This window comes from Tachysurus vachellii, chromosome 15 (genome assembly GCF_030014155.1).
Source record: "Tachysurus vachellii isolate PV-2020 chromosome 15, HZAU_Pvac_v1, whole genome shotgun sequence".
Lineage (NCBI taxonomy): Eukaryota > Metazoa > Chordata > Actinopteri > Siluriformes > Bagridae > Tachysurus > Tachysurus vachellii.
This window is the reverse complement of record NC_083474.1, coordinates 8,193,099-8,206,659: the sequence shown is the minus strand read 5'-3', so window position 1 is coordinate 8,206,659 and position 13,561 is coordinate 8,193,099. Positions and strand designations below refer to the sequence as shown.

Below are 13,561 nucleotides of genomic sequence, written 5' to 3'. Positions count from 1 at the left end.
ATGATTTTCATTCAATCCGAGCACAGATATTGATTCGTATTACTCGTATAATACTCATACTCGGCAGAAGTGCTTTATCCGTACCGGATACTCGTTTCAGCCGAGTATCCGGCTCATCTCTAGTTTTTACAGAGGGTCACAGTGTAATATTGTTCCAAATACATTTACTGTATATTTCTTCCTCACCACATCCAGTAACATTGACACTGGGTCTTTGCCAGCTTGCTTCGCACCTCCAGGGTTGTGGGGTCAATTCCCACTTCTTTCTTGTGAGAATTTTATTCCTGTGCTTCTTGGTCCTCAGTTTTCCCACCTCTTTCTCGTGAGAATTTTATTCCTGTGCTTCTTGGTCCTCAGTTTTCCTACCACAGGCCAAAGACTAAACTGTCCACAGACACGCTAAAATTTGATTGTGTATGTGATTGTGCCCTGTGATGGGTTGCCACCCTGTCCAGGCTGTCCTCAGGAAAAGGCTACAAGTTCCCTGTGACCCTGTGTATAATAAACAGTATAAACAATTTTATAGATGGATCAATGGGTGGATCCGTTAAAGTTTCCCCACAGTCTAGAGATTTGCTCCAGAGATGTTCTCCAGTCAATTTCTAAAAAAAAAAATCTCTGTGGATGTGGGTTTTAGCTGTGTGTTGTGTTTTGACGAGGAGGCGGAGTCAAGAAGAAAAAGATTTCAGGGGACACCTGTGTATGAGTAATAAAAAAGTGTTTTGTGTTTCAGGATAAATGAGACGAGAGCGTGTAGAGGTGTGTGTGGCAACATGGATGTGTGTTTGTGTGTCTGTGAAATAGTTACAGTGGAGGATGTGGTAGGTCAGTGGTTAAGTATCAGAAGACCAGATAAGTATCAAATCCCAGCACTACCAATTTGCCACTACTGGGCCCTTGAGAAAGGCCCTTTACCCTCAACAGCTCAGCTGTATAACTGAGATAAATGAAGGTCACTCTGGATAAGAGCGTGTGCTAAATGTCATAAATATACATTTAAAACTAAAAAAAGACAAACAAATATATTACAAAGTGAACAAGCTCAAAACACAAAATAATAAACAAAGAGCCATTCTGCGTGACCCCAAATCTGCCTGTGTCCTCCTTCCCTTCTGAGCTTCAGATAAAACTGAAGAAAAAATCTTTCTAAAAATTTGAGTCATGCTGTTAGTTTCTCATGCTGATAAGGTCTTTAAAAGCTTCATTCTACGCAAACGTCTGTGCATCACGTCCTGCCACGCTTGCAGAAGTATAAATCAGCTCTCAGAGTATTGCATATATTCATTTTCCCCCCTCGTGTTGATTGTTTTGTTTCTTTAAAAGTCAATAGAAATGCCTCATTTTAAGCAGACACGTGGTGTCCTATGTCAGTTCTGCTTTTACTGTATGAGTAGAATTATGATTAGTTAAAAAAAAAGTTTTTTTTTTTTTTTTGTCAAAAAAATCACTGCTAACTTGTGAATTGTTAATTATTAATCTACTGTGACATGATGCAAGTTAAGGTAAGTGTGTATAGTTTATTTAGTTATTAAGCAACATGCACAGATACCAGGACGTATTGAACGATCAATCTCAAAAACTGAACAATTTTTTACAATTATCACTACATTAGCATTATTTTTACATTAGATTTGTTTCAGCCAAAAATGCGTGAATGATCTGTCAAAATTTGTAATGCAATTTTTATATACAGCTATGTGAACTGGTAAAATTAAAAGCAGAGAATTCTTCTTTTAAACCCCTTCGAGTGAAGCCACATATGTAAATACTATCAATGCTAACTGTACACAAAAAAACACTTTAATGAGAGGGCTTTGGCTGATTGTGTCGTGTTTTGCGGCAATTTGGAGAAAAGAAAATGCCTCTGAATATCACATAGTTCATTTGATTTTGTTTTAATAACTGTGATCACAAAATCATAAAATCCTGGACTGTTCTGTTTAAAAAAAAACAAAAAAAACACAACAATGCAGTTCACACCACAAAACAGAAAAGATTAAATGTTAGGCTGGTGAAATATTTTCCATAATTTCACATGATTACAAGCACACTTTCTTTGCACCGCTATACATAATAAAAGCAGTTAAGCTAGAGGAGATATTCTTGTAACCTCCAAAGAATTGAAATACGCTAATGTTAATTACACTAGTGTTAATTAAAATGATTAGAGTGTTTTCTATCTCTCATTCTGATTCCGAAAGAGACACAAAGTCAAGCACAGAATAATGGCTACTTCCATGGAAACTGCTTCAGGAAACAATTACAGACAGCAGATTACAGGAAAAGACTTGGGGAGAAAAAAAAAGTCCTTTCCCATTCACCCTAGTTATTATATATTTTTTTTTTGACAGCTCTGCATGAAAACCTCATTTTCCTCCTTCATACAATCGTTAAACGTCAATCGGCATGTCGTGACCTAACGTAAACACCACATGAAAGACCTGCACAAATCCTATTTTCTGTTCAGTAAAAGCGGCTAGGGAAGAAAAAAAAAAAGGTGTCTCCCATCTCTGATAATATCTTCTAGCTGGCAATAAACAGGGCCAGGAACATATGCATAGTTTATGGTCAGGAAGGTTGAATCACAGCACTGTTTGAGTCAGAGCCTCAGCAATGACTCGGTGTCTGGGCCTTGAACAGAGGACAACCGTTGCCATTCTGAGAGCTCAGCATTAGTGTGAGAAGCACAGAGCACTTCAGTTCACTGCGTAAACCACACACAGTGCACACTTTTCCAGCCTGAAAGACCGCACCTTATTCGGATCTCTGAAAAGGGCGGGAAAAAATGCTAAAAGTGGAGCAAGGGCTGAAAGAGAGACAGAGAGAAAAAAGAAAAGGGTTTACCTGTAGAGTCAAAATCTTGTGCTGAAAAAATGGAAGTCTTGTCACTTTTGGGCTTTTTGTCCGGGGAATGATCTTTGCTGAGAATGCTATTGGTTCTGCAAAAGACAAATGGCACGAAGGGTTAGGGGTCGACGCTCGTTCTTTCGTTCATCTAACTGAACAGTACAAGAAGCAAACATGTAAGGCATCATTTATAAAAGTCAAAATAAAAGTATAAAAAGTATTTTTAGTCAAATGTGTGGATGGTCACATAAGTCTCTGGCATGACAGGCTCGCATTTCACTGCAGAATGAATAGAGAAGAAGAAAAATACTTCTGCAGAGGAAATCCGAGCTCTGCAGATCACTGATAATCACTGATAGCTTGCCATTACGTATTCAAGTAAACTCCGAGTTAGCTTATAGAACACCTTTTTTTTTTAAAAAATAAAAGCTAGAAAGAAATAAAATCTAATAACAGTTATGTGAGAAAGAAGCTAGGTCAACAATTTTTTTCCTTCAACTAGCTATTACACCAGAGCAAAGCCAGGACTGTAGACCAACGTAAGTTATATTGCTAACATTATCACTAATTAAAGCCAGCTGATGGAGAGGCACAAGGTTTTGTTGGTGTGCGATCAGACCCCCCTCAGCTGAAGGTGACTTGGTGTGCAACACTGTTAGGGTTCTGGAGGTGTGCACATGTATGCCACGCTTACCCATAAACCCTCTTTATGTCTTCAACAGAAAAAAAGTACAATGCACAAACCATTAGTTTGTTTCTCTCATGTGAAAATGTGTTGAGAGTCACCAATTAAACCCAGACTGACTGTAAAGACAGTGAGGTCTATCGGTGTCATGTGAGGGGCCAGTTTTTACTTTCATGCAGGCTTCAGGGGGCTGACAAAATACTGTATGAAGCCAAGGAGAAGAAAGAGCAGCCGTGCTTAATAATATTGGAACTGAGCACTGGACTGAGCGGTGTCGTTTCTACTGTGAGACATGTTTCCGTTCATTCCTGCTCAGTCAAATTTGGTTTAAATGTCAGATGTGTTTGAATTTTAAAAACAAAACCAAGTTCATTACATAATGCACACTGATCAGGCATAACATTATATCCACAGATGAGTGACTTGAAGCACATGATTATCTCTTTACACTGGCACCTGTTAATGGGTGTGATATATTAAGCAACAAAGTGAACAGTCAGTTCTCAACGTTGATGTGTTAAAATCAGGAAAAATGGGCAAACTTAACGATCTGAGTGACTTTACTTATATGGGCCAAGTTATGACGGCTAGACGAGTGGGTCGGAGCCATTTCTCCAAAATGGTAGGTCTTGTATGGGGTTCATAATGTGCAATGGTTAGTGCATAAAAATTATCTGGGAATGGTTTAGGCAACATAAAGAATTCAAGGTGTTGACTTGGGCTTCAAATTCCCTTGATCTCAATCGGATCAAGCATCCGTGGGATGTGCTGGACAAACAAGTCCAGTCTGAAGTGAGGAGTTCTCAATTCACAATATAAACTGACAAGAGTTAAATAAACTCTTGGTGCCAGACAACACAACGCATCTTCAGAGATCTTTTGGAGTCCATGTCTTGATGTTTCAGAGCTGTTTTGGTGGCACAAGGAAGAGCTACACAATATTAGGCAGGTGGTTTTAATGTTATGGTTGATCAATGTATAGCTGCAGGATCAAGCATTCCTATAATGTTTCCTATAAGGAAGAAACAGGGGAAAAAAAACCCTGACAGGCTGCGTACTATATAAGTGGTAACCAGAGTTTTGTCAATGCACTGCACTTTTTCCTAAACCCCTGATCTAACCTTCTTTGTACAAGCTCCCTTTTCTCCGAGTCAGTTAGAGATGTGCAATTCTGCAAAATAGGCCTTTTGTGCCCTTCTGTATCGCTCAGGATCTCTATATGGTGCTCGCTCACTAAGCAGCCTGACAATCCTTCCTGTGCCTCAGCCAGGCTTTTTACTCTATGGAAAAAAAAGTTGGCAAAACCAGACGTGAAACTTCATTTGAAATCACTTACCGGATTACTTTTTTGGAAAACCTGTGGAAAGAGAAAACAATTGAAATCTAGGTAAATCATATAAACAGTTCAGGAAGATGTACAACCTTTTAAAGTTATATCTAAACACTTTCTTTTGTTTGGTTGTTTGTCTTAAATATTCAGGCCTCTCAAGCACAATCAGAACAAAGAACCTGTCTATATGTTATTCATATCGCGCTTCATAACCACAAAGCTTTCACCCGATAACCCAAAAATATATTGTAATATCATGCATTATAACAGCATTATAACATATACATTGTATAAATCCTCTATAAAATATAAAAAATATTACAATGAAACTTTAATAAAAATAAAATAATACTTTCTAATGCTTTATGTATACAATACATAAAAATATAATATAAACATATAATGTTAAAACTTTTATTAATGCTTACAACTGGTATGCATTTCTATGAAGCTCCATAGAAATCACAAACTAGAACACATGCTTTTCCTTATGGGTTTGAGACAGAACCTGGATTATGATCACAAGGAGCACATAGCCAGAAATTATGGAATCACGCTCGCTGTGGCCAATCACTCGAACTCGATACCTCTAATCACTGTTTCGTTCATATGAATAAACCTCTTCGATCAGTACACCTCAATGCCACATGTGTATGGTACGACGTGTGTATGGAAAGTAAAGAATCGTTTAAATGTAAATATGTAGTAATATTTTTGTGGTTTATTTCAATAGGTTTTAGAGTGCACTTATAAGACTGAATGCAAATACAGGATTTTAAAAGTATAAAAGAAGAAAGAATAATAGTCTAATTGACTTTGCTGATAGGAGATTTTGTACATGAGCTCAAATTGGAGCTTTGACAGCCTAATTGTATTTTATTTTCTCCTTGATCCCAACTTACACTTCCGTCTATGTACACAAAGCACATCTTTAGAACATAGGATGGCTAGAGGAATCACTAAGGACGTCGTTGGACTGTTATGAACGAGGACTTTTCCTAGTACATTAATTTTTTTTTTCTTTTCCAAGGTGAGGCTTCAAATCTCCTGTGTGTGTGAGTGTGTGGCTGCGTGTGTGTGACAGCACTCACATTTTATCCTGAACTGTGGATTTTTCCCACTAGTCTATTTAACTGCTTGATAGCCAAGTTACATCATTATAAACAGGGCTCACATGCTCTCATCCTATTGTGCTCCCTAACTATTGAATAACAATACTATCACCATTTAGCTTTGAGAGGGGAAGCAGGGGGTTGATGGAGGTCGATGGACAAACACTAACGTTATATCATTATAGTTCAAACAATATGTCAGATGGACCCTCACTCATTAGCATTACTTTTTAGTTTTCTTTACACACATGTGCAGGATGGGCAATACTATCTCTGTGCCCAAATTAATCCCGTTTTGCCTGTTACACATTATTTAAGACTGTCTACTCTTGGGGCTTACTGGATTCAATTAGGATTGTATAATATTGACATGCCCCTGGTTGTGATTTCCCATAAAATAAAATAATCGTCTAGAAAAGACAGTTAGTTAGTTAGTTGCTATAATTTACTGCCATGTCAGCTACTGAGGCTATCTTCATGGCAAGAACGGTTAATAAGAACTAAAATAACCTAAAATCACAAAGAAATAAATATAGACAAATATAGACAACTTAAATGAATTTTTTTACATTAATATATGACAAAAACTCAAACTTTTTCTGATGAAACCTTGTAAAATAGCTCTTTAAATAAATTGGCCTCATAAAATAACCTTCTGTGGTCATTATGCGCAGGACAGTCCAACAAAATATGCTTGACAGTAAGGGGAATGCTGCAGTACAAGCACTGAATGGGGTCTTCTCCTTTCAGCAAGTATTCATGTGTCAGTCTTGTATGCCCGATTCTACATCTGGTTAAGATCACCTGATCGAATCTTGATTTCATTGGTATTAGAGACCTGTTAGTAATTTCAGGGTGTATTTCAAACAGTTTGTTATTCGACCATGTATTCCATTCCTCTTGCTCTAGAAAAGACAGTATTAAAAAACAAGAAAATGAGCATTTCCACAATTTTAAGGTGAAAAATACAAAATGGTGGGATAATATCAGCTGCATAATGGGTAGATAATTTTTTTGTCTATTGCCCACATAGCCAACATGTTCTCTGTTCGGCTGTTCAACGAAGTGTTAACACTTCAGAGCTAAAAAAGTGAGTAATCAATTTCTAATTATCATCACCATTACGTTATTCACACCATTACATTAAAAGGAAAATCTCTCTCTTAAATGCAGGCCAATTTAGTCTTGTTATGGCAAAAAAAAAAAAAATTTTCATTTTGGCTAAAAAAAAAAAATAGATTGTCCCATTTCTGACAAAGAAAGGGTTGGTGGTGTCTCTAATAAATAGAGTTAACTATCTACTTGTCTAACATTAACCATGTCAGAGTGGCCTTCCATTTGAGTTTAAAACACCTTCACAAACTGTCCTAGATTCTTATGTCCACTGACTCGTGCCCTGCTTTTTTTTTTTTTGGGCAGAAGAAGAAGACTGCGCTTTTAATATACTCATATGTGATAACTCAATAAAGCAAGAATTGAACAATTTTCCAATGTTTGAAGAACTACACACACAATTTCCAAAGACTGTTGATACAATATGGTACAACCGGTGTACACATCATTGGATATAACGGCAGTATATGATAGTGTATAAAAGAATAAATAGTTATATGTCACAAAAGCCTAGAGTCGATCATGTTTCCTTTCAGAACAGACTGAAAATAGGGTGGAGTGTCTGTAAAATAAACTGACAGGACGATGACAGACAAGCTGCCTGCATCACACTAAAGGTTTTCTCATCCACATAACACACTGTGGAACTAAAGTTATTAATTATTTATGTTAAAAAAAGACTATTACCCCTTTAAGACTACAGCTGCTGTCTGAGGACAAAAACTCACATGGATCGAGTCCATTTTTAATTATTTGTTACTAATTGTACCCTGTTATCAGAAGGCTATACACCACCATGCGTAAAGAGCAGAAATGGGAAAAGATACAAGACAAATCCACTTGAGGCGGGGAGTGTGAGCCCCACTCAGACAGCTTTTCAGTCTGCAGCGAGCTCTCGCTGAACAAAATCCCTTTGAGAGAAGTCAGAAGGCACTGAATGGGCTGTTTATGAGCGAGCATGCAATACGTTCCATAGTGTTTTCCCCCCCGAAGTCTGCAGGCTATGGGGCAGAAATGGAAAAGTAAGCACAAACAAGCTGGTTGGGTAATAACCATATCATTTCACTTCTGTTATTCCTTTCCTGTGTATGATTTAAAGCAGAACTACTGGCACATTAAAACAGACTGCACTGAACAGATTGTCTATGTCTGGATATGATAATATAATATCCATATATTATGCTCGATACTACAGAGCAGTGGTTTCAAAGTGGGGTCTGAGGACCTCTGAACTGTGTTTTCTTTTTGTAAAAACACTACTTTGGATTTTTAGTCAAAAGAGAAGAAAGGACAAAGCTTCTGACTTCAAAGCATTAAAAGACAGATATAAGGTAAAATCAAATTTAACACTACAGATAATGTTGATAACAAACTGCTTTCATTTGATGTTTGTTTGCTTGTTTTTTGCTTTCGCGTACTTGGTCAGAACTTGATCAGCAGATTCAAGGAGAAAATACCAGAGAAAATATTATGCGAATGTCAGTTGACGAATTTGTAAAATGGTCTGATAAGGATTTTTTTTTTTACTACACGTATCTTACTTAAGATTCGGATCGCCGCTGCCAGCAATCAGTTCCCGACTACCCTTCTGATAATGCTATTACTCCCAACTGTACTCTCCTTTAAACCTCAAAAGGAGTAAATGTTTGTTTTCCTGTTACTTATTTTATTCTAAAATTTCTGGGTGACCACAGATTTTCCACAGATTTGAGCCAAAATGCATCGTGTGACATCATAACACACATTCCCTAGGATTCAATCCCACTTGAGTACAGCTATCATAAAAAGTAATTTCGTATGCGTCTTCACTAGCAGGAGTTTAAAGAAAGAATTTTCAAATTCTGAAAACAGGCTGTAGCAAAATCATGCAATTGCGAAAAATCGGCACAAATTCCCACGAGGCTGCTAATTGCTAGCAAATAGTTTTCTGAAAAATATGACACATTTTCTAATAAACAGTAAACAACAATTCACATCATTAGCAAGTTAGACTGGTACAGTGGACAGTGAATTTCCAGTGAGCTAGTGGATTTAAGCTGCGGGTGGAGTTAAGTTTGAAGGCCGCAGGAAGTGTGAGAATGGGCAGCTCCACCAGTCAGTTGAGGGTTTGTGTGGTAATGGAAAAAAACACTCAGTCAGACCAGGCTGTAAATGGTATAACTAACCACTACACAACACAGTGAGAAACAGCATGACCAGAAAGAGAACATATGTTCATGCAGTTTGATATGCAATAATTATACTTGATTATAATATTTCTTTTTGATTACATTGCAAGATGTTGCAATTCCCAGATTAAACCAGAGTAGTTTTTTTACAGTTAGCCTGATTAAGTATTAATTTGGCATATTTATACTATAGTACTTATGAAACGTGTACTCTTACTTAATATAATAATTACTTTATTTGAGTTTAGTATGGAGTCAACCTTTTCAATATATCGTGCTAATTCCAAATTTGCTGTGAACTTCTCATGGTCAGAACAGAGCTTCTGCACTTTGGTGGGTAAAACTAAGAGTTTCAACAGACCTCTTCTCTCAGACCATCGGACTCCTCGATACGGACATGTCCGTCTCAGAGACCTCTTAAAGTCTCATTGACTCCATTGTCATTGTTACTGCATTTAACTCATCTGGACATTAAAACCATCTCTTTCCATCCTGTAATGTTTGTACATTCTCTACCACACGTAACATGCATCATGATTTCACTTTATGTAATTATTTTTTTTATTCTCTTTTTAACTAGTATCTAACATGTAGATTGAGTATATGCAAAGTCTAAAATCAGTGACCAGGGTTTTTTTTTATATTTATTTCACAGTGTGATGTGTACGTGACAAAAAAAAGTCTTGTACCAAAACATTTACACACTGTAGTTCACACTACACCCATCCATGTGTGTTTGAAGATGGACAAACCACAAATCTACCTGCTGAAATTGAGGAACCAACTACCAAAATGTAAAACCTTTCAGGCTGGAGCAAGCAAATGAGGGGTCTCATTTGCCTCCCTAACAGCCACCAGCTTCATCAAATTTATAACTTATCATTCATTAAATAGCAAGTCAAATTCTAGCTAGAGACAGGATCATTCCAGGCAAAACAGTGTAAATAAATAATATAAAACATAATCATCAGAGTTTTAGACAAGAAATACATTTATTTTTACATGAAAGATTTTATCAGTTAAAAACATTTAATATTTGTGTAGTTTGTGCTTATGAAATGATCTATCCTTGTTTTCCAGATGAATTAATGTTTTTATTGTTGGTTATTTGAATATCCAATAAATATTCTTCATACAAAGAGGACATTTTCCATACCTGAGTACATTTAAAAGTAGCAGCATGTTGTTTTTTTATTTTTATTTTTTTTTACTTTTACTTGAGTACACTCTTTTGACTAAATATTCTCACTCTATATTTCAGGTTCTCTATACTTTCACTTCAACGTTTCTGAGTACTTTGTCCACCCCTGTTCCTAATCTTGTTCCATTTTATTCCTGCTCTGGAAACAAGAAGAAATGAGAAGCTGAAAGGAATAAGGGTTGTATGTGAGTCAAGCAGACAAAAGAAGATTGTGTGAGTGTGCGAGAGTGAGAATATGGGAGGGAGAGAGAGAGAGAGAGTGAGAGCGAGAGAGAGCGAGAGAGCGAGAGAGAAAGAGAGATGTTGGTGTTGTCTGCTCAAACACTGAGCACATAATATTTATGTCAGCAGAACTGTGCTTTAAACCAATGACATCACCACTTTCCCCTGACCTCACACCGCACTATTACAGCTACACTTAACACAACATTTCTGATGAAGCTCAATAATCTAAGACAGAGCTCATCTGTCCTGAATGTTCCATAGACACACTACTAAAAACGAAGGTGTTCTCATAAACAGCTGCTGCTGTTATTCTGCACATCGACAAGGAAGCGAAAAACAGAACTTAGAGCATATTGGTTTCCTTTCTCCAGTGTTAGCAAATTTGTCACTGGGCCAATACACTTAACCCCAACCAATGACAATGAGAGTAATGACAACGGGTTACATAATGAAACCTTGGCGAAAAACAAAACAGACAGAAGTGCCTGGGAAAGAGGTTCAGGTCAATTTTCTAATTTACTGCATACTTAATCGTATGCTTACTGTGAGCTTCAAAATAAGAACAAAAAAAAGAACAGTTTCTAGTGTTAATATCAAGCACGTGAGATAAACAGAAAGAAATGAAGTAACACAACAGCAACTGTCCAACAATTTTCAGAGCACGTCTCTAAACGTGATAAGTAGGATAATGCAATGCTAATTCTATGAAGCCATTTATAATTCATTACAACAAAGCAGCTTTATCCAACTACAACCATGGAACAGATGGGTGGCAAACACGCATTAGATTATACAACACGGATAAAGTAGATACAAAGATATCCAAGTGTAACTTTACGCTACGATATTAGTAGTTAAGTGCAAGTTAGTAGAAGTTAGTAGTTTTACTAAGATTATTTTACTTTTCTGATGTCTGCAGCTGTAGCTAAACAAATGCTTGATCGTTTGTAGCTAAATGGACAATCATAAGCTTACCGTAAATGTTTACAAGTATACTTAGATACCACTCTGCGGAAACAAAGGCTAAGCTTTCAATAACGGACAGCTAAATACTCAGAATATGAGCAAAACTCTACAGATTATTAAATGCATTGTTCTGGGCCAACATTCCCAAGTGAGAGCCAACAACTCCATTTCTATGAAACCTTGTGCAGATGAAGGATAGGTTATTTGTTGTATCTTTTCTTCTATCTTAAAAACAGCAAAAATATGATTAGTCGTTACTGCTTGAATCCTTAGTTTTGCTTCTGGTTGCTGTAGTAGACAGAAAATATTACATAATTGCCTATATATACACATGTATATATATATATATATATATATATATATATATATATATATATATATATATATATATATATATATATATATATATATACGTATATGTGTGTATATATATATATATATATATATATATATATATATATATATATATATATATATATATACGTATACATATACGTATATATATATATATGTATACGTATATATATATATATATATATATATATATATATATATATATATATATATATATATATATATATATATATATATAGAGAGAGAGAGAGAGAGGGAGAGAGAGAGAGAGAGATAGATAGATAGATAGATAGATAGATAGATAGATAGATAGATATTTCTGTTTTCATTTTCTGTACCAGGCATCATATACAGGGAGCCTGTAGTCTATCCTGGGGGTGTGAGGGACAAGTCGGGGGACACACTAGACAGAGTGCAAACCAATGCAGGGCACAATCATACAAATTATGAGATGCAAATTTGCCTACAACGCATGTCTTTGAAACCAAAGGAAACCAGAGTGCCATGCAAACTTTACAAACAAAAGCGCATAGACGGGAATCAAACCCCCAGAGGTGAAAGGCAAACATGCTAACCACTAAGCCACCGTGCCCCCGCCCTTTTTTATAATCATAAATGTTTTTTTGTTTTTTTTACTATTTCTACATTATTCTTGAAATAACCTCTTCTTACTGCAGATGTGCATGTTTATTAATATTAACAGATCCAGGAGAAAGGAGAGAGACACACACAGAATAAGAAAGGAACGTTTGGTGGATGATGTGTCAGTTACGGTTATGTCAGATAAAGAAAGATGTGTATGGTTGCATGCACACTTCAGCTTAACAACATTACTGAGTGGTTCAGGGCTTGAAGATACCTTCTCTTTCTGCTCCAATAAGCCCAATCACAACCCTTAATGACGATGAATGATGTACGATTCCTCATGCTTGACAACAGGTTCCAACTTAGGTCTTGGAGTATCGACTGTCCTGCATATTACATTATCTCCAGATGACTCAACTAAATAACTAATTATCAGCTGTTCCTGAACTGATGTGGGTGTGTTAGAATAAAAAAAAACACTACATCGAGCATGACTGCAGTGTCAGGGAGTAGTTAGCTAGGAGTAGTGACATTGCAGGCATAACTGCATATTGTAGTAGCTTGGCAGAAGATGTTCTAGTAACCTTCTTCCTCAGCACATAGTCTTGATGACATCTGATGACCCTTCCATGCAGATCATGTTTGCCCAAGCAAAGTTGCAAAAGTACAACAGTTCACCGTTCACTGCTTTGTCAGCAAAAGCATCCTCTAGTTCTAATGGGGGTTTTGCTTAATTCTCCCTTCTGTTTTAATACTACATGAATTAACATCAATAATATTAATTAACATTTACAGAAATTTAATTGAAATTTTATTCAAAAATTTTGTTTACTTCACATTTTTGAGCGCTGAAATTTTTTGAACACTAAAGCGAGGGGAGGTAGTTTTCTAGGTTGGTTACTGTAACTAGCTGGTTATGGTACGAGACTGCTAAGAAGTCATACACTAGAGACTGTATATTTTCTGCTGAATAAC

The 13,561-nt window shown here is 36.5% G+C and overlaps 1 protein-coding gene across 3 annotated transcripts in view; it reads right to left on the bottom strand.

Annotated features, from left to right (window-relative positions):
- arhgef12a (Rho guanine nucleotide exchange factor (GEF) 12a) overlaps nucleotides 1–13,561 on the bottom strand; it is a 56,439-nt gene that overhangs the window by 32,735 nt on the left and 10,143 nt on the right. For all 3 annotated transcript variants that reach the window (XM_060887852.1, XM_060887850.1, XM_060887851.1), the window contains exons 2-3: nucleotides 4,869–4,889; nucleotides 2,845–2,939 (exon numbers count right to left, since the gene is read on the bottom strand). In XM_060887852.1, coding sequence (XP_060743835.1) covers nucleotides 2,845–2,939; nucleotides 4,869–4,889 — 116 coding nt within the window. The remainder of the gene's footprint in view (nucleotides 1–2,844; nucleotides 2,940–4,868; nucleotides 4,890–13,561) is intronic.